The sequence below is a fragment of the Elgaria multicarinata genome, chromosome 12 (assembly GCF_023053635.1).
Source record: "Elgaria multicarinata webbii isolate HBS135686 ecotype San Diego chromosome 12, rElgMul1.1.pri, whole genome shotgun sequence".
Taxonomy (NCBI): domain Eukaryota; kingdom Metazoa; phylum Chordata; class Lepidosauria; order Squamata; family Anguidae; genus Elgaria; species Elgaria multicarinata.
Window position 1 is genome coordinate 6,668,665 of NC_086182.1, and position 21,336 is coordinate 6,690,000.

General features: G+C 47.4%; 1 protein-coding gene across 1 annotated transcript in view; it reads right to left on the reverse strand.

Annotated features, from left to right (window-relative positions):
• Positions 1-263: 263 nt before the first annotated feature.
• The window catches only part of FAM178B (family with sequence similarity 178 member B), a 123,668-nt gene continuing 102,595 nt past the window's right edge, over positions 264-21,336 (reverse strand). Inside the window, exons 4-6 of the mRNA XM_063139469.1 lie at positions 10,909-10,986; positions 6,140-6,307; positions 264-325 (exon numbers count right to left, since the gene is read on the reverse strand). Of these exons, the coding sequence (XP_062995539.1) occupies positions 305-325; positions 6,140-6,307; positions 10,909-10,986 (267 nt within the window). The 3' untranslated portion in view covers positions 264-304. The remainder of the gene's footprint in view (positions 326-6,139; positions 6,308-10,908; positions 10,987-21,336) is intronic.

Genomic DNA, 21,336 nt, shown 5'->3' on the forward strand with positions numbered 1-21,336 from the left:
GTTTGCTTTGAAAGCAGGCTTCTTAAAGGCACAGGGTTGTCTAAATAAATAGCAGACGTTGCGGGCTGAGCCCTTGCAAGAACTTTGCGCCTTTAAAAAACCAAAAGGTTAGGAACCCGAAGTTAAAATGCTTCTGCTTAATTGGAAGGAGGGTGGAAAAACAGGGCGGGGGAGCGCAACCGAACAGGCCCTGACCTCCCAATCCCCCCCCCCCCCGAACTCTACTGCTTTGCTGGGCTCCTTTCGCTGAGCTCCTTGCTGCTGTTCCCTCTGGCAAAGTCTGGGCTTCCTGGGATGGGTCCTGTCAGATGCTTTCATTCTGGCCCTAAGAGGGAAGAAAGGCATACAGACAGCTCTTAGGAGCACATCTTGCAGCAGACCTGAGACTCTGGGGGTGGGCGTGGGCGTGGGGGCAGGCAGCTGCATAAGGAAGCGGCCATGGGTGGATCTTGGCCTGCACCTCCCCCTCCCCCTTCAACCAGGCCCATTCAGCAATGCCGCTCCCATGTATGTCTGTAGCCTTGCTCTGAAAACATAAGCATGAAGCCATATTTGATTATTATTATTATTAATAATCATAATAATGAATTAATTTCTTACCTGCCTCTCCGTTTGGATCGAGGCGAGGAACAATAAGTATAAAATACATAAAACTGAATTAAAAGCATAGTATACATTATTAAAACATCCTAAAAACTTCCTAAAATTGCACTGGATAGGCCTGCCAGAACAGAACAGAACAGGTCTTCATAGCTCTCTTAAATGCTAAAAGACTGTTAAGTTGACGAGTCTCCTCCGGCAGACCATTTCACAGTCTGGGATTAGAGCAGAGTATTCCTGAGCATGCACAAAGTGACTTCTCACCAGTGAGCACCTGCAGCCTGCATGTACAGAGGCCCATGCTCCTCCTTTTGGAAATGCAGCGCTGCCTTCTGACAAACCAGCCCCAAAGGCTGAGGCTGTTTAAACGTGTGGCTCAGGGCCGGACCCTGACAGTACCATGGAAGGGCAGGCGCTTGGGGAACTGTGGCGCTCAGAGGCTGGGATGTTGCGGTACCGCGAGGATCGGCGGATCACCTTGGCTGCTTTGGGGTTTCCTGGCCGAGGGGCAAGCTGCTCAGAGGAAGAGCTCTTCCCGTTGTATTCGTGAAACGCTCTGGGACCGGCTGGGAAAGCGCATTTCACATGTAGGTAGGACTGAGAAAGAGCTCGGCCTGGATCCCTGGACAGCTGCTGCCAGTCCGTGCAGGCAGCAATGAGCTAGATGGGCCAGTGGTTGAGTTGGGATGAGGCAGCATCCTAAAGAAGGAGCACCATCCACCATGAGTGGAGCATTTCCCACACCTTCTGTTCAGTTCAACCAGTGGAGGCTGGTGGCTCCGATGTTCTGGCTGAAACCTGGAGCGGATTCTCCGCCCCACTGATATCGGAGCCACAAGCCTCCATTGATTTCAACAACACTCCCTTAGGTAGGGTGACCCTATGAAAAGGAGGACAGGGCTCCTGTATCTTTAACAGTTGCATAGAAATGGGAATTTCAGCAGGTGTCATTTGTATATATGGAGAACCTGGTGAAATTCCCTCTTCCTCACAACAGTTAAAGCTGCAGGAGCTATACTAGAGTGACCAGATTTAAAAGAGGGCAGCTTTAACTGCTGTGATGAAGAGGGAATTTCACCAGGTTCCCCATATATACAAATGACACCTGCTGAAATTTCCTTTTTAATAAAACTGTTAAAGATACAGGAGCCCTGTCCTTTTCATATGGTCACCCTAACTCAGGAGACCTCCCATGTTAATTGGTGACTAGGTTCATCGTGTGCTTCCAGACCAGTGGTTGGAAACCTCAAGGGGGGGGGGTCAAGTCAGGGGCTCCTGGGATCCTAATCTGGCCCTACAGGGTTCCGCATACGGCCATGGCCCCTTCCCCTGGCCATGCGGTCTTCACCCTTGACCACCAATCGCTTGGGGGTTTCACAGCTTTTGTGCATCTTTCTAAAACATTGAAATACCTCTTCTAAGGGTTAGTCAGAGCCTCGTGTGGTGCACAGCAGTAAAGCAGCAGTTTCTGCAGCTGAAACTCTCCCCACGGCCTGAGTTCGATCCCAGCGGAAGCTGGTTTCAGGCAGCCGGCTCGGGTCGACTCAGCCTTCCATCCTCCCGAGGTCGGTAAAATGAGTACCCAGTTAACTGGGGAAAAGGTAATAACGGCCGGGGAAGGCAACGGCAAACCACCCCACTATAAGGCCTGCCAAAAAAACGTCAGCGAAAGCTGGCGTCCCTCCAAGAGTCAGTAATGACTCAGTGCTTGCACAAGAGGTTCCTTTCTTTTCCTTCAAGGGTTAGTCACTGACTGTAAGATTTTGAAGCTACAATATCCTAGATACTTTTTTTTTTTTTTTTGGTCTTGTTGGCTCCACCCCTTTGCCTTCAGCCCCTCTCATCACTGCAATGCGGCCCCCAAAAGCTTCAAAATGCAGATTCGGCCCTCAGGAGTAAAGAGGTTCCCCACCCCTGTTCCAGACAGAGACTGTCAGTGCTACCTCCAGCTGAATGTGAGGAGTAATCCACCACAAAGTTCTCCTGCAAAGGACTGATAAAATGAGCCGGAACTATGAAAGAATAATCAAAATTCAGATTTTAAGCATTCTTTTTCTTACAAAAAACTGCGGCTGAGAACTAGGACACCTGAGAGAGAGCCTTCTCCTTTACCATCCTACCCGATTCACTGAGGTCGTCGGAGGGCGTGCTCCCGGTGGTTCCACGTGGACCTGTGGCCCGATTGGAATCCACCAGGAGAAGAGCCTTTAGTGTGGTGGCCCCTTCTCTGTGGAACTCCCTGCCCCTGGAGGTCAAGTAGGCACCAACACTAGGCTGCTTCCGGCGCCTCCTGAAAACAACTCTGTGTCGAGAAGCCTTCCTCCACTGACCAGCCACTGTTTCACTGGTTCCTTTGTTTTTAAATTGAGCAATTTTAATTTGCTTTTTAAATCTTCTTTCTTTTACTGTTTATGCCTATGTTCACCGCTCTGGAATCTGTGTTAGATAATTGAGTGGTTTATAAATATTGTAAATAACAACAACAACAACAGTGGCACTATTAAAAGGATTATTTTAACCCCTTTCCCACCTGGTGTGTCTGTTCACTCATGCTGAAAAGTACGGAAGTGTCCGATGCGCCACCCCAACACCACCCCATGCAACATCTCTCGAGTCGCTGCTGCATCCAACTCCGCCTAGCCCTTACTGATCGGATTAAAAGAGCGGAGCCACCGGATCAGGAAGCAAAAAGAACTCATTAAACTCCCGGTTCCTCATTAACTCGGCACTAATAGCTCTGAGCCCCCTTGAATTTGAGCCTTACTAATGGGCATCATTTCCTTTCTCCACCCCCACCCCCACCCCACCTCCCACGCCTTTCTAGGCCTTCCTCTGACTTCAGGCCATCCTTGCAGGAACGGATCCAGTCGGCGTAAGCTTCTGGGGTGAGTCAGTTCTTGAGTAATGGAGGTAGAGAGTAATGCGTTTCTGTTTTCCATCAGGTTTGCATAAAAGGAAGTTAGCATCACCAGACTTGTAAATCAAACAGTGGAGTGGGGGTGGCAGGAACTGACATCCCTCTGTAGCTGTCTGGATGGAGCAGGGGGACACGGAAGCTTGCATTGTGGCGCGACCAGGACTGGTCCTGGGACTTTGATGGAGCTTTCTGGCTGGTAAGGCTGTTCAAAAGCCCCCCCCCCTTTTGGGGGGTGGGGTGGGGAAAAGAAGCTTAAGCCCAATGAGGTCCTTTCAGGTGTGCATCTGAGTTGACCCCTGCAGTGAGCGCAAGATGAGGTTCTTTGCCTACCTGGTTCTTTTCGTTTATTGCACTGCAGCAGAAGCAGGGTCACTTCCTCTACTAACCCCCTCACAGCCCCAGGGCGCCACATTCTGGGAAGAATTGGAGCAGCGGTCATTCCCTCCTCCCGCCTCTCGCTCCTTCCACTTGCTTTTCCGTTGCAAGAAAAGACCCAGGAAATCCGACTTATTGTTTAAAACCAAAACTTGCCGCCATTTCCTGCTGTGTGCAGGAAAAGCAGCGCAATAAAAACACCCCCTGGACGGGCCACGTGGCCGTTGCTGCTTCCTCCCCGTGTAAAGAGACCGTTGCTATTGGGGGACAGCAGCAGGAGGCCATAGGGGCGGTAGGGAAATGTGAACACACACACACACACCCGCCCTGTCAGGTGACGCTCATAATCAACAAAATTGGGTCATGTAAGAGGTGTGCAGGCCAAAGGCACAAATCCCTTTGGTGTTTATTTTTAATTGTTACAAAGTGTGATTCTCTGAGCACTGTTAACGGTGCTTCAGTTCTGGCGAATCTTTAACAAGGAGCCCCAAGGACTGCTCAGAACATAAACCGGCGTTTTGCAACAGAACTCATCCAACAGCGAGCTGCCTTTGAAAGCGGGATCGTGCCCAGCCCCACCGTTGAAATCTCTTTCCTTTGTCCCCTGCCCTGAAGTCTGAAACCTTGCCCTCAACGTCTCGGCAAGACACAGGGAGGGGGCGTCTTCCCAGCCTGGCGTGCAGCTCCCAGGCAAACGGTGCTGCCATGGCTTGGCCCTACAGCCCCTGCAAGCAAAGGGAAAGGTATGATTGTCTCGTCCTGTCCAGGACACCGGCGCTCCAGAGAGGTTTCTTTTAGTTCTAGTTCCTGGTCAGTTTCCGCTGCTGTCCAGGGCCAGTGCAGGGACATTTTGGGCCACAGCAAAGGCACTGATTCGGACCCAGCTCTAGCAGGCCTGACCCATTTCTCCCTCGTCCTGCCTTCTGCTAGCTGTGGGCTTCCTGGCACAAGCAGGGCTGGGTGGGTGATGTGTGATTCGCCACAGACAGCTGGAAACAGAGGTGCAGCTGCCAAGGCCTCACTCATTCCTGGGCTGGCTCAAAATACTGTGTTGCCCGAGGCAGGATATTTAAACGGCCCCTCACACTTGCACCCCCACCTCCCTCTCCTGCATTACATTGAAGGGATGTCCGGGGAGAGCGAGAATGCTCCGCTCTCTGGTAGCTGGGCCCACCCCCAGTCTGAAAGCTCATTCAGCGGAAGAATGGCCACGGTGGTACAGGCATTGGTAACCTCAAGGCTGGATTACTGCAACGTGCTCTATGTGGGGCTGCCCTTGAAGCTGCTCCGGAAGCTGGAGCTAGTGCAGAATGCTGCAGCTCGGCTGTTGTCTGGAGCTGCCCCTTTCCAGCACGTAACTCCTCTGCTGAGGGAACTGCACTGGCTGCCTATTCGCTACCGGGCCAGGTTGAAGGTTCTTGTACTGGTGTACAAAGCCCTAAACAACTTGGGACCAGGATACCTGAGAGAGCGACTTCTCCCCTACCAACCTGCCCAGTCCCTGAGGTCATCCGAGGGCCTGCTCCTGGTGGTTCCACATAGATCCATCCTCCAACTGGAGCCCACCAGGGGAAGAGCCTTCAGTGTGGTGGCCCCCCTCCTGTGGAACTCCCTGCCTCTGGAGGTCAGGCAGATGGCAATTTCGTATTCCTTTCAGCGCCTCCTGAAAACGTCATTATTCCAGGAAGCCTTTCCTTAACGACCAGCCACGGTTCACTGTACGTATTGCTTCGTTTAAAATCTACTTTAAAGGGTTTTATTCTGTTTTTATTTTATTTTCTCTTGTACACCGCTCCAAAATTTTCAATGGGGAGCGGTATATAAATATTGGAAATAAATAAACACAGAAGATGTGAGAGTCGGCTCCATCTGGGCGATGGGAAACCTCTGCGCGGGGTTACCTGTGTAGATGCAGTTTGCACGCCTGGAGGTTCATCCACGCCTTCTTCACAGGAATGCACCCTCAAGGCTGTGACCTCGCTCTGCACGCGCGTTTACTTCAATAGGTGGGGAGGGCTTGCTCGCTCATTAACACCTCCGTCCCCCAAAACTGATCTTCCACAAGAGAATCGGGAGCTGGGTGTTGTATGCGTTATTTGGAACTTTGGAAGAAATCAAATTGCCTTTCATAAAGGGAAGGTCCTGGAAACGTGTCGGGAACTCTTAAGTGTGGGTGCAGCAGCTGCCTTTTTGGGCTCGCTCATCCCCGCGGTGGCACATCGGGGTCTCTCCTCACGCGGAACTTACCTGCCAGGGCGATAGGTTGAGCCAGCCCCGAGACAGCAGCTCCTGCCACTTGATGTAAATCTGGGCAGCCAGGTCCTTGAGCTCGGTGCGGTACATGAAGCAGGGGTGCTCTCGGACGCTGGTGCTGATGTGCTGCTGCAGCTGGATGCAGAGGTGCCGGAGGTGTCCCTGCGGGGAAAGAGCCCAGGGAAGGGGCAGGCGGAAAGAGAGGTGGTGAGGGGGCGGCGGGTGGCTTTCACTGCGTGAAGCAGAAGTAAATGGAATCCTGGAGCCAGGGAAGGCGAAATCCTGCATCACCACCACCACCGCCATCATCAATACAGTGCCATCAGTGCACACGGCACTGCACGGAATAAAACAACAAATCCCTGCCACAAAGGCTTATATTCTAATAAAACCACAAAATCAAACCAAAAGGAAGGGCAGGGAATGCAGCAAGCCCTGCAGAAATAAACAGTCCACATGACCAACCATGAACAAAATCTAAACGAAGGTTCCAGAAACTTGGGAAAAAGAGAAGTGAGGCTAAATCCTGCGAACGGACATCTGTTGGCTGGTTTTGCAGACATCGTCCTGCTATCACAGAATCAGAATGGTGGAGTTGGAAGGGACCACAAGGATCATCTAGTCCAACCCTCTGCAACGTGCAGGAAAACCAGTTAAACCATCCACGAGAGGTGCTCTCTTCAAAACCTCCAGAGATGGAGAACCCACAGCCTCCGTAGGTCGACTGTTCCACTGTTGTACAGATCTTACCGTCAGGAAGTTTTTCCTTATGTTTAATCAGAATCGAGGTAGCTGTAACTTATACCCATGATTTCGGGTCCTAATTTCTGTGACCCTGGAAAATAGTTCTTGACCCTCCTCCCTGCGGCAAACTTTTATGCACCTGAACACTGCTGACATGTCTCCCCTCGGTCTTCTTTTCTCCAGACTGAACATCCTTCTGCCTGTCCTCAGGTCCCTGCATCCTCTTTGTTGCCCTCCTCCGAACCTGTTCTAACCTGTCCGGGTCCTTCTGGAATGTGGTGCCCAGAATCGTGCACAATACTCCAGGGGCGGATCCACACGTCGGCCCCAGAGCGCATTTATGCGACTCTAGGGCACCCCAGAAACAATAGTCTGTACTTGCCTGTAAAAAGAAACTAGGAAGAGAAGGAGACGCCGCCGCCGCCGCCGCCGAGCTCTCCCCTGCCGGCTCCTCGACCGGGACGGAGAGCTCGGCGGAAGAAGGTTGGGTGGACAGCGGAAGAAGCTCTCTACTCCCGCCTTCTTCAAAAAGAGCTCTCCGAGCCGGCCAGGGAGAGCTGGGTGTCGTCGTCTCCGTCTCTTCCTAGTTTCTTTTTACAGGCAAGTACAGACTATCGTTTCTGGGGTGCCCTAGAGTCGCATAAATGCGCTCTGGGGCTGACGTGCGGATCCGCCCCAGGTGTGGTCTCACTAGTGCCGAGTAGAGAGGAGCAAGGACTGTAGTGTGCAATGTGAAGGGCCTTGAAAGTTTAAGCCCCTCTCTCTTAAATATAGGGGCAGTACTATCCTCCTGAGAGAGGAGTAAAGACATTCCGTTAGGCAGCCAACACTGCAACTGAGAGGTATAGGTGAATCAGAGAAGCATCAACCTCACTCAGGAATGACGGGACCCGGGCTGACCTCCTGAGAGGCAGTATTGGTGGGTCCATCCCATAGATCCAAGGAAGGTCATTGCTCTGGAGATGATGGAGAAAAAGTCGAGTTGGAAGGGGCCTGTAAGGCCATCGAGTCCAACCCCCTGCTCAGTGCAAGAATCCACCTCAAAGCATCCCTGACAGATGGCTGCCCAGCTGCCTCTTGAAGGCCTCTAGGGTGGGAGAGCCCATGACCTTCCTAGAGCCCGTTATTCCGTGTCCTGCACTCTGGGAAGATCGACAAGAGATCCTGGCCCTCCTCTGTGTGACAGCCTTTCCAGTACTTGAAGAGTGCTATCATGTCTCCCCTCAATCTTCTCTTCTCCAGGCTAAACATGCCCAGTTCTTTCAGTCTCTCTTCATAGGGCTTTGTATCTAGACCCCTGATCATCCTGGTTGCCCTCCTCTGAACCCCCTCCAGCCTGTCTGCATCCTTCTTGAAGGGTGGTTCCCAGAACTGGACGCAATACTCAAGATGAGGTCTAAGCAGTGCCGAACAAGAGGGGGACCAAAAGCTTTGGCTATTGGGCGGTATAGAAATGCAATCAATCAATCAATCAATCAATCAATAAAATGTGGGGAAAGGGAGGGGGGCTGAATCCATTCCCAGACAGCTGATCTGTAGAATCTTTATTTTAATTTTTTTGAAAGGGCTCCTTGGATGCAGGACAAATGTTGGTGATGCCAAAGAAATGCAGGGCAAGCAATGCGGGAGGGCATTTCATTGCCAGCGGCATCACAGCCCCCTCTCTCCCAGGGGCATTGCTGGCGCCACAATTGCACTGGAAGCTGCCAATATTGCCAAAACAACAAGCCTTCAAAAAGATGGGAGGACAGCGGGGAGAACACTGGAATGCCATGGTTTGGCAGAAGCGTGGCCCAGATTCTCTGGCAATGTGATCCCAGGAGAACAGCTAATGCAAAAGCTCCTACGTAAAGGAGTCCATCGCTCACTGAGCCCAGTCCCTTTCCTCTTCAGGGCTACTAGTCCAGATGGCTAAGTGCAACCTCCAGTATTGGAGGCAATAAGCCTATAGACACCAGTTGCTGGGGAACATGGGTGGGAGGGTGCTGTTGCACCATGTCCTGCTTTGTTGGTTCCTGGTCGACGGCTGGTTGGCCACTGTGTGAACAGAGTGCTGGGCTAGATGGAGCCTTGCTCTGATCCAGCAGGGCTCTTCTAATGTTCTGATGCTCACTACATACACCAGCCTCCCCCCTCTAGATGTGCTGGACTGCATCTCTGAGCCGGCATGACCCAACCTTCAAGAGAAGAGATTTCAGAAGTCCCCTGTTCCCGAGCACTTGAGGAACAGTTTTTCTCCTTTTTCATGGCAACTTTAAATTCACCAGCCGCTCTTCCTCCGGACCTGCTCCCTAATATTTGAAGGTTTCCATGTGCAGGAAAGGTTCTCCATGAAATGTGAAATGTCTACGTGCAGGAAAGATTTGCATTTATTTGGTTTCGTTTATTATTTCAAATATGCAACCTGCGCCTGACCTGCAACCTGAAATGGTACGGTACACAGAAAGCGTTACGATTTGATTCTGTGAGGAGCTGATCTTAAAAAAAGAAATCGAGAAAGGGGAAAATAAATCAATAAAAGGGTTAACGAGTGAAATATATAGAATATTAGTTGGGAAGGGGGAGACAGAAAGCTTGGGTAAGGTGGTCTGGGAAACGGAGGAACAAATAGGGCAACAGAGCTGAGAAGGAATATGGAAACAAAGAGTGTTGAGAAATATGTCTGTGAGGATAAAAGAAAATTATTATAAGATTATATGGAGGTGGTACCTAACCCCGGTGAGATTAAATAAAATAAATAAGCTGAACTCAGCAAATTGTTGGAGAGGTTGTCAAAAAAAAAAAGAGGAACGTATTTACATATGTGGTGGGAATGCGAATTTGTACAAAAATTGTGGGAAATGGTGTTTAATGAGATAAAAGAAATTTTAGGAATGGAGATTGGAGAGACACCTATAGTGGCATTGTTATTATATGGAGAACTAAATTGTAATAAAGAGACAAAAGAATTGATAACGAATTTGCTAACAGCAGCAAGGTTAATGATATCTAGGAACTGGAAGGTTCAAGGGGATTACCTTACAGAAGATTGGTATAAAGAGATATGGGATATTGCTATTAATGATAAATTAACATGTAATATAAAAGTGAGACGAGGAATAACAAAAACGAATGATTCTGAGGGAATATGGAAACAGTTCCTAGAATTTGTTTTACCTAAGGGGAGTGGGAAACCACCTCCAGAAGAAACAATGAGATTTTGGAAAGAGGAATAAGATCCCGTGGTGGGGGGCGCACTTTTATGTTAAGTATGATTATGTTAACAGATTACGCTAGAATATATGTTATTAAGGTTATCCAACATTTATGTATTATGTTGTTTTCTTTTATTGTAGGAGTATCTTTAACTATTGGAAAATAAAAATATTATATATAAAAAACTGATTTGATTCTGTACGCATAGTCTGTTTTGCTTACGCTCGACGCAGGGTCTCCTCAAAAGGGAGTCGGAGCAGAAGCAAGAGGAAAGGAAGGGAGAGCGAGGGGGACACGCGAAGTTGAGCGGCACGTGACACGCAAAGGTGTCTTAATGGGGGAGCTTTAAGACACATTTGTGTGTTTTGCGTTCTTGGCTCAAAGTTTCTCCTTTCCTTTCGCTTCTGTTCAGACTCCCTCTTGAGAGGAAAAGTGGGGGAGTGCACTTTTCGGCTCTCCAGCACCCCCTTCCCAAGGGGCTGACAGGTTAGCATTAAGCAGTGGGGGCCTTTACATCCCGTTGCTAATTGCAAACGGGGCCTCTGCAACTCAGCTGGGCTTTGCACCATTCCTGGCCCCACAGCTGCTCTGAGCAAGCACTTTTCGCCTCTCTGTGTCGTATGAGCGGGTTGGCTTTAGTGGAGCTGCGGAGCTGTAATTTACGCTGCCCACAAAGCTGGGCGGTCGCCAGCTTTCTCCTCCACCGGGCTAAATGTCATGCACGGCGCAATTACTCATTGTCCTTCTTCTTGGCTTGGCCTGAGCACAGCCTCCCGGGGATCAAGCAGAGCTTCCTACTCTCCCACCCCCAGGTCCCGACTCACCTGCTCCCTCGAAGGCACGGCCTCGGTTCCCACAACCACGTTGGCCAATGTCAGGAGGCTGTAGCAGAGGTAGCAGGCCTGGAGGAGAGTAAGAAAGAGGGATCAATCAGGCAGGGCTCCCCTGTTGTGGATTTCGCGACCCCTTTTCTTTCAGCCAGGCGTCCCCGAGTGGCACAACCCGAGCAGCACCCCTCAGGGAGGGAGAGGAGATGGCCGTGTCCTCCCATCGGTCTTCCAGGACCAACCTCTTCTTGACCCTTCTCCTCTTAGGGCGGAACCCCTTGGTGGCCAACCCAGCCAGCACTGGGAAGAAGGAGCGACGAGGGCGGCCATGACGCTTCTGGCTGGAAGCAACTTGGGGTGCTTCCCGACAGGGAGGTTTTCATTGCCCCCTTGCCCCGGCTCATTCATGGAATTTTGTGGGGGCGGATTTCCAGATGACGTCGCGTAACCCCCGTTTCCCCACCACTTCTTCCATCATTTTTCTTGAAGCGGAAAATCCGTCAGAGAAGAAAAGACGGAAAAGCTGCACAATGCCTTCTGACGGGTGTAACCCTTCGTCTGAACATACCCTAACACTCAGCCCTACTTCTTCTAGGCCAGGGTCCCAACCACGGACGCTCCCCTGAGCGGCTCATGGAAGGAGAGAGAGCGAGAGAACCCAAGACCATATTGTACACTTCCACGGCTCCCACTAATTTCTACAGGGCTTGATCAAACATTCCACCATCTGCTTGAAGACCTCCAGGGAGGGATAACAACGCACCCCCCTCATTAATTAGTTCCATTGACCAGGTTCACTGCCTGGGCGTGGCCTGTCGTGACATCCAAATGTGGGTGCCATGGTTTACTGGAGGAGGAAACAACCCTCCAATAACCCATGGGCTGCCAGCATGGTCAATGGTCAGGAATGCTGGGAATTGAAGTCCAAAACAGCTCCAGAGGGGTGTGTGTGTGTGTGTGTGTGTGTGTGTGAGATATTTGCCTCAGTCATCACTGGGAGAGTGGAGCAATAAACTCCCCTACCCATGTTCTGTAGTTCCAATAACAATTGCAACCCTTGCATGAAATCAATGCAAGAAAAACAGTGGACATAGCTGCACGCTACACATTCAGGGTAACATGACATCTGGCCTCCCTGGGGTCTTCCAGATGGGTGGATCCCAGCATTCTCGATCCAAAGGCACTGCACAGCTATTTTGTCCTTCTCTTCCTAGCGGGATTTTTTGTGCTAAGGAAAAAGACGGAATTAGTGGTAGGAAAACACGGGAGGGTTACGAGGGGAAGATGGCAACACCTGCCTTCTGCATCCAACCCGCCTCACCGAGTTCCATGCTTGAGGCAGGGCGACTGCACAATAAAAGCTTCGCCTGGAAGCATCCTGACTTCCTTTGTGAGCAGAAGTGAAACCTCTGGTGAGGTGGGGAAGGGCCGTGGGGCTGCATGTCCCGGACCTCCTCTCTGTCTGCAACACCTGCCGGTGCAATTTCCCTGGCCTTGGCAGCGGCTGCAGGTCCCTTGTGCGAGAGATCTCTTCATCTCCACGCGGCAGAACCCCTCAGCTGCTTCTGGTTTGAAAGACTGCAGCCAACTTAATTGCAGGGCCATGAAGAAAAAAGGCTTAATAACAGACGTGCACAAAAATCTATCAGCATATCTAAGATTTGACAACAGAATCACTGAACCGTAGAACTGCAGGACGCCTTGTAGGCAGTCTGGTACAAACCCTCACTTGATGCAGGAACCCAGAGCTAGAGCTGTGGGTTTTTTTTAAAGATGATTTAAAACAATAAAGATAACAATACTAAATAAACAATCATTTTTCTGACATGTAGATCCAAACTGGTGTATATAAACAATATGGTTGAATGCCATCCTGAAATGAATCTTTCCAGAGTGTGATGAACACTCCCATTTCTCAATAAATCTCTTTTAATACTTTTGATTCTTTTGTGTTGACATCAGGGATGGAGAATGTATGGCCTTCCAAATGCTGTTGGACTACAATTCCCATTATCCTTCACCATTGGTTATGCTGATGGGAGTTGCAGCCCAACAACATCTGGAAGACCACATGTCCCCCAACCCTGCTTCATGTTATCATGGGCTAGTTTCATCATAATAGCAACATCTGACATCCAAAAAAACCCACAGTGAGATAATGGAGAGATGACACTCTTCATTTAGTAGAAATTTTAGCTGCCATGATAATAATCTCCAAATCAAACATTTCTATGCAATACTTTTAATAACTCAAAAGCACCCTTAATGGGTATATTAGCGTATTATAGCCTGCTATAAACTCAATATAATACAAGATCAAAGCCTAAAATAATTCACACACATTGCCAAAAAATATGCATGTAATCGGCATCTTGCTTTCCACATCTCCAGCAACGGTCATAAGCCAATTTATATATCCGCTTCATCTTATATAATATTAGACACTGTTAGTGCAAAATTATAAAGAAATTTTCACTTTTGATCCATTGCAATTAAGTCCTTTCCTACATTTCAAACAATCCATTAAGAACATAAGAACTTAAGAAGAGCCCTGATGCTGGACAGGACCGAGGGTCCATCTAGTCCAGCACTCTGTTCACACAGCGGCCAACCAGCTGTCAACCAGAGACCCACAAGCAGGACATGGAGCAACACCACCCTCCCGCCCATGCTCCCCAGCAACTGGTGCACACAGCTATCAGGACTATTAGCCATGGATAGTCTTCTCCTCCAGGCATTTATCCAACCCCCTTTAAAAGCCATCCAAATTGGTGGCCATCGCCACGTCTTGTGGTAGTGAATTCCGCAGTTTAACCCTGCACAGTGTGAAGAAGTCCTTCTTTGTATCTGTCCTGAACCTCCCACCAATCAGCTTTTAGAGATGACCCCTTTGGGTTCTTGTATTATGAGAGAGGGAGAAAAAGGTCTCCTTATTCACATTCTCCACACCACTGCCAGACTTCTCTAGGTCAGCGGTCCCCAACCTTTTTGGCACCAGGGACTGGTTTCGTGGAAGACAATTTTTTAACGGACCGGGGTGTTGTTGTTGAGGGGATGGTTTTGGGAAGCCCCCCCTGCCCCCCCCACTCCAGCGTCCTGGCTTCGCTTCAGCTGGGTGGGGGCTTCGGAATGGTGCGCCCAGAAGTCGCTCTCCCAGAGCGGCTTCCGGCTGGGCGCGCCGTTCTGAAGCACTCCACCCCACCCCACCCCACCCCAGCATCCTGGCTTCGCTTCGGCTGGGCAGGCGAGATGGCGCCCCGTGCCCGGTACGCTGGGGTGGGGGTGAAAGCAGCTCACCTGTGCGGCCCGTTTCCTAACAGGCCACGGACCAGGACCGGTCCATGGCCTGGGAGTTGGGGACCCCTGCTCTAGGTAATATCATTTGTAATTCATTTTCCTGATTTGTATGTGTGTAAAAATTGTTGTATGTCCGTTCTGCAAAAACTTTAATATCAAATCAATATTGCCACTTAAACCCTTACTAAAGAAGCCAAATAGCACCTCTCTATGGCCATAGCTAGACCTAAGGTTTATCCCAGGATTGTCCTGTTGGGTTATTGTGCCAGAACTTTTCTCTTTCTGGAACTCTGTTTGTGCTCAGAAACAAACACACATCACGCAGGTCTTACACAGCAGAGCTGGTTTATTTCCTTCAGGCTTCTGTGCAGTTCAATTCAGATCAGTTCAGATCAGCACATTGAGGCATACACAGAGAGCAGTGATCAGAGAGCAGTGATCAGAGAGCAGTGATCAGTTCCATTTTACAAAGTGAGAAACTATATACAGATCTACACAATTCTTATCTACATTACATACAGCTGTGATGAGGCTAACTTAGAATCTTGGCAAGGTTCCCAGAACAGCCTCTATCTCAAGGTAATTGCCCACAGATAGACTTTCTCTGTTTAACCCTGAGATAGCCATACACACACAATTTTAATGACTAAGCAAGTATTTCTTTTCATATACTTAACAGTCCTCCTCTTGCGCATGTTGTTTAAATTGTATTACAATCTGAGACCCAGCTTTAAAATCATCTCTTTGTGTTTTACCATTGATACTGGTTTTGTGAATAAATCAGCCAACATCATTTCAGATGGACAATATTCAAGCTTAATCCAGCCCTTCTGAATTATATCTTTCACATGAGAATAACGAACATCCACATGTTTAGTTCTTGGTTTACACTTTTCAGATGTAGCCATACTAATACATGCCTGATTATCCTCAAATATGGTTACTGGTGTCTCAATTTCCAACCTTAGATCAGCAAATAATTGTTTACACCACTCAATCTCATTACAAGCCAGAGATAGGCTGATATATTCTGCTTCTGCACTAGAGGTTGCTACACAATTTTGTTTTCTTGTAACGTTCCACCTGTCCTTTCTCATTTTGTTTTACTTTGAATACTCATTTACAGGTAATGGCTTTATGACCTTCAGGTAAAGGTACTAGCTCCCACGTTTCATTTTTTTCCATTGCTCTGATTTCCTCTGACATTGCTTCATGCCAGCCCTGAGCTTCTGTAGGTTCCATTTCCTGAATTTCCTCAAATGAAATAGGTTCATAGGCTATTAGTAAAGCTCTATGAGAAACCTGTTTGCTTTGGTATTCATCTGAATAACGAATTGGAGCTTTGCGTTCCCTTTCTGGTCGCTTTGGCATAGTTACAGGCACAGTTTCCTCCTTTACAGTTTCTTCCCCCTCCCTCTCTTGCTGAGATTGTTCAGGAATTTCTTCTGTTTCTACAGCTTTCTGTTCTACAGGCAAACTTACATACTGTTTTGTTTCCTGCATTTGTTCATGAAAAACTACATCTCTGCTCACAATTACACTTTTGTGATATGGAGACCACAAACGATAGCCTTTTGTTTGTGTATCATATCCCAACAGTTTACATTCCAAACCTCTTTGAGCTAGTTTTCCTGGTCTGTTTTCTTTCTGAATATGAGCAAAACATTTACTTCCAAAAACCCTTATATGTGACACTCTAGATTTTCTTTTGTAAAACATTTCATATGGAGTTTTTTCATGTACAGAGTGGTAAAGCCTGTTTAACAAATAATTTGAGGTGGACAAAGCTTCTGCCCAGAACAGATTAGACAATCCTGACTCTTTCAATAGAGCTCTTAACATGTTCTGCAAGGTTCTGTTTTTCCTTTCTGCAACTCCATTTTGAAATGGTGAATATGGAGCAGTAAGGTCATGTTGTATACCCTCATCACTGAGGAATTTTTTTAATTGGTTGCTAAGAAATTCACCTCCCCGGTCCGTTCTTAGATTAGCTATAGGTTCTTTAAATCTATTTTTACTCCACTTAACAAAGGCTTTAAACTTTCCAAAAGTTTCACTCTTCTGTTTTAACACATACACAAATCCAAATCTACTGTAATCATCAACAATAGACAAGAAAAATCTGTTTCCTCCTTGACTTGTCTCAAAAGGACCTGCAAGATCTGCATGAATTAATTCAAAAATTCTTTTTGTTGTTCTCTCACTATGTTTTGGAATGTTTGACTTATGACACTTGGTTTCACTGCATACATTACATTCTACATAGTTAGAACATGGTTTGATTTTCACCCCTTCACACAATTCTGGAATCTTAGAAATTGTTTTATAGTTAGCGTGACCAAACCTTTTATGAGTTAAATGGATACACTCTTGGTGTGGTTTGCAATTGGCTATTGTTTTTGTTGTGACTTTGCTGGCTACAACTTCATTTTCTGTACAAGTATTAATCACATACAAAGATTCTTTCATTATTCCTTGCACACACACCTTGTTTCCCTGTTTTATAGTACAATTTTCTTCAGTAAAACAAACCTCATACCCCATTTCTGTTAACTGAAACACACTTAGAAGGTTTGTTTCCAATTCTGGTACATATAAAACACTTTGTAGTTCAACTCCCAGACAATCAAAATATACATTACCCACACCACAAATCTGGATTTTTGTTCCATTTGCAAGGGTAACACATTTTTGCTCTGAAGTAGAAGTTTCCAAGGTTACAAATGAAAGTTTGTCTTTTGCCATACTTATTGAAGCCCCAGAGTCCAAAAACCAAGGATTCATTGTCTCTTTGACTCTTGCTAGAAGACACTTCTTTGTTGATTCAGCTTCATTCATGTTGTTCTCTTCTCTCCACTTTGCTGTTGACTGCTTTTTCTTCTTGTTGTTGCAATCCTGCCGTAAATGTTCCGTGGAACCACAATTAAAGCATTTCCTTGCCTTTAATGCAGCCACCACGTCAAAAGTTTTAAGGCTTTGTTGAAATTCAGCCACAGGATGTTTAAGGCTCTGTTGTTTTGAAGCTTGTCTTCTTTCATAGGTTTCCAGTAGTTTTCCAGCTACATACTCGAGGGTTAAATTTTTCTCCTCTTGACTTTCCATCATGGTGACAACTGCGTCGTACGATGAATCAAGACTTGACAAAATCACATAGACTTGGTGTATAGTTGTAAACTCCATCCCTCGTGCCCTGAGTTGATTGAAGATTTCTCTCATGCTTTTCAAATGGTTTGACATAGACTCCCCTGGTTTCAGCTTCATTCCATACAGCTTCCGGGTTAGAATTATTTTACTGCCCGCTGTTTCTCTTTGATATACAGCTTGTAGCGCATTCCAGCACTCTTTTGATGTATTCAAAAACTGAATGAAGGAAATTTGAGAGTCTTCCACAGCTAATGCAATAACTGCCATTGCTTTTGCATCGTCCTTAAACCATTTAGCATTCTGTGGATCTGCTCTATCTGGTGGATCCTCTGTGACTACATACCACAGTTCAGCCTGAATCAGATACATTTGCATTTTGTAAGACCATAATGCATAGTTAGAGTCATTCAGCTTTTCTAACAATTGATGCAAACCAGACATATTAGCTCCTGCCATTCCCTCTGCTTTAGGAATTGGTATCTCACCGTCCTCCTGCTCAGAGTCCTCCTCAGAGTCAGCCGACTGAGATTTTTCCTCACTTTGCAGCACTGGCTTCAGCTTGATGTCTTCCTTCATCAACAGTTTTCTGTTTTAGCAGACTCCTGGTTCTGATACTGCACCATTCCCATCAAGTTCTGGTTCTTCTGCCTGGATTAGGCTGGCGTAGGCTGGTCTAGGCTAGACTGGGCCCATAACCTTTGTTGGGTTATTGTGCCAGAACTTTTCTCTTTCTGGAACTCCGTTTGTGCTCAGAAACAAACACACATCACGCAGGTCTTACACAGCAGAGCTGGTTTATTTCCTTCAGGCTTCTGTGCAGTTCAATTCAGATCAGTTCAGATCAGCACATTGAGGCATACACAGAGAGCAGTGATCAGAGAGCAGTGATCTGTAAGCAGTGATCAGTTCCATTTTACAAAGTGAGAAACTATATACAGATCTACACAATTCTTATCTACATTACATACAGCTGTGATGAGGCTAACTTAGAATATTGGCAAGGTTCCCAGAACAGCCTCTATCTCAAGGTAATTGCCCACAGATAGACTTTCTCTGTTTAACCCTGAGATAGCCATACACACACAATTTTAATGACTAAGCAAGTATTTCTTTTCATATACTTAACATGTCCTGGGGTCAAACCTGTTCATCTAAGTGCCACACAGGCCATCCAGCGCTCAGGCAGGGACGAACCCGGGATGATCCTGGGATAAACCTTAGGTCTAGCTACGGCCTATGAGAGTTCCTTAAATGACCGTAGTTGTGTAAAAGCACAGAGATAGCATATGTAGTCTGAGAAAATAAACCAACAAACCCTGATAGAGCTTCAGCTGCCCATTGGTCCTTAACTTTGCTTGATCAAACATTCCACCATCCGCTTGAAGACTGATAACACACCCATCCCACCCTCACTGATTGGTTTCATTGACCAGGTTCAACGCCTGGTCATGGTTTGTTGTGACATCCGAACTTGGGTGCCATGAATTACTGGAGGAGGAAACAACCCTCCAATAACCCATGGGCTGCAAGCTTGGCCAACGGTCAGGAATGCTGTCCACCTCTGTTATACATTATAAACCTGAATGCAGGGATTCTGATTCTTGTAAGCTACTCTGGGAGCGTTTTGGTTGAAGAACGGGATTAAAATACTTTAAATAAATAAATAAGGAATAGTAAAGTAGGTACTGCAATCTCATTGGATGTTAAAAATCTGGGGAAATGGCAATGTAACCGCCATATGAGCATCCCAAAGAAGAGTTTCTCTCTCCCGTGGTGCAAGACTTTGGAGTTATTTTATTTATTTATTTATTGCACTTATATACTGCTCCCATAGCCAGGGCTCTCTGGATGGTTTACAGAAATTCTAAAATTGAGATAAAAACGAGTATACAAAATTTAAAATGCTAAAACACAGAACATACACACATAAAGCATTAAAAACCGTTAAAAAAACTAAACATGTGGGTGATTAAGATGTGCCGCCATATGCCTGGGCAAAAAGGAAAGTCTTAACCTGGCGCCGGAAAGATAGCAGCATTGGTGCCAGGCGAGCCTCGTCAGGGAGATCATTCCACAGTCTGGGGGCCACCACCGAAAAGGCCCTATCCCTCGTTGCCACACTCCGAGCCTCTCTCGGAGTAGGCACCCGGAGGAGGACCTTAGATGTTGAACGTAGTGACTGGGTATATTCACGTCGGGAGAGGCGTTCCATCAGGTATTGTGGTCCCAAGTCGTGTAAGGCTTTAGAGGTTCAAGGCCTCACTCAACAGCAAGAGGGACCCCAAATGCAGAAAGGCTGGCTTACCACATTTTTAATCACATTTTGAAGTCATGCAAGTTACTGTATAAAGAGTGGCGGTGGGGTGGGGTGGGGTAGGCTAAAATTACTTAAGGGTACAACTGTTACCCAGAGGACCTTTTCTTTTGCTGCCCCCAGACTGTGGAATGGCCTGCCGGAGGAGATTCGTCAGTTTAAAGCTCTCTCTGAGTTTAAGACAGCCGTAAGGACTAGTATCTTCCGGCAGGCCTACCCAGATGAATTTTAAACCTAAGAATTTTAAGATGCTGTGATTGTTATTTTAATAATGGATTGGTTTTATATACTCTTTTAACTAATTTTATGTATTGTGTTTGTTGTTGTTCCCTGCCTCGATCCAGAGGGAGAGGCGGGTAATAAATATATTATTATTATTATTATTATTATTATTATTATTATTATTATTATTATTAACTAGCCCTCTCTGTTGTTGCCCTCAGCCTTATTTTACTTCATGGGGGTGCCCTGAGGAGGCCCTCCGAAGCAGATCAGGCAGGCTGATATCGGGGAAGACGTTCCAGCAGGTGGCTTTGTCCTAGGTCATGTAAGGACCAACAGTTGAAAGCAGACAGGCAGGCAGCCTAGATACTTAGAAGGACTGGGGAATTGGGGCAGGATTGTGTGCAATCCATGATTCCATGCAGAAAATGTCCATCATGCGGTCCTGGGGCTGTCTACATGGTTTAAAAGCCCCACAGTGGCTGTGCAGTGGCGCTGCGACAGTTGTACGATACAGCAGCCACCTTGGGGCTTCTCTGCAAAGCTATACATTGGAAAAGTCAGGGACCTACCCTGACTTTTTGCTGCTGAAGTGAGGTCACTGTGGCTCTGCTGTCCTCTGCCCTTGCTCCAGCGTTGCGCGGGGGCATTCTCGGGTGGGAGGCAACCTCCGATTGGTGACCGGAAGCTGGGCAGGGGGTGGACCCGGCGAGCCCAATAGCCACAGGAAAGCCCACGTTGCCTCCTCCAGTGAGGATGACTCACCGCCACCCTGCAGCAGTGATACCGTGGGGTTTGGCAGCCAAGCTGCGTCAATGTAGCGCTGTGAAGTCAGGTTTTCTGACTTAGCCGTCAGCGTCTTAATAATTTCAGGTTGGTTTGTTTTTTAAAGCAAGTTGCCAGTCCTTATGGCTGCGAAGAGATGCTTGAGCGAGACCTGGTGAAATCTAAGTAGCCAGAGGCGTAGCTAAATAGGTCAGGGGGTGGCCATTGGTGCCCTGTCCTGCCCCTCCACATTCCTTGCAGAAGAGAATGCATTATGCAAAATAGTATGTAGGAAGGTTGTTGTTGTTATGTTGCAAATTGGAGGAGTATCAGGTGGATGTGAGTCCTATTTTACAGAGGACAGTCCTCTATTTGAAGGGGTTCCTGAGATCCAAGTCTGGTTGAAAGTCAAAGAACCATAAGAACGGCGAGCAGAGTGGCCTTGAAGTTAGTTGCCCATCCAACTGTTAACACCTGGACAGAAGACTGAGCAGGCACAGAGCTCACCTGGTGGCAGTCTTCCCTACTAGGTAGAGACGTATTGCATTTCTATTTCTATTATTGTAATTCTTTCTCAATTTCCTTCTTTATAAATTCGCACCAGAACTTCTTACGCAAATCTCTGGCCTTTATTCTCCTCTGTTTTTGGCGTTGCACGTGGCCACCCTAGGTGTGAATGGGAG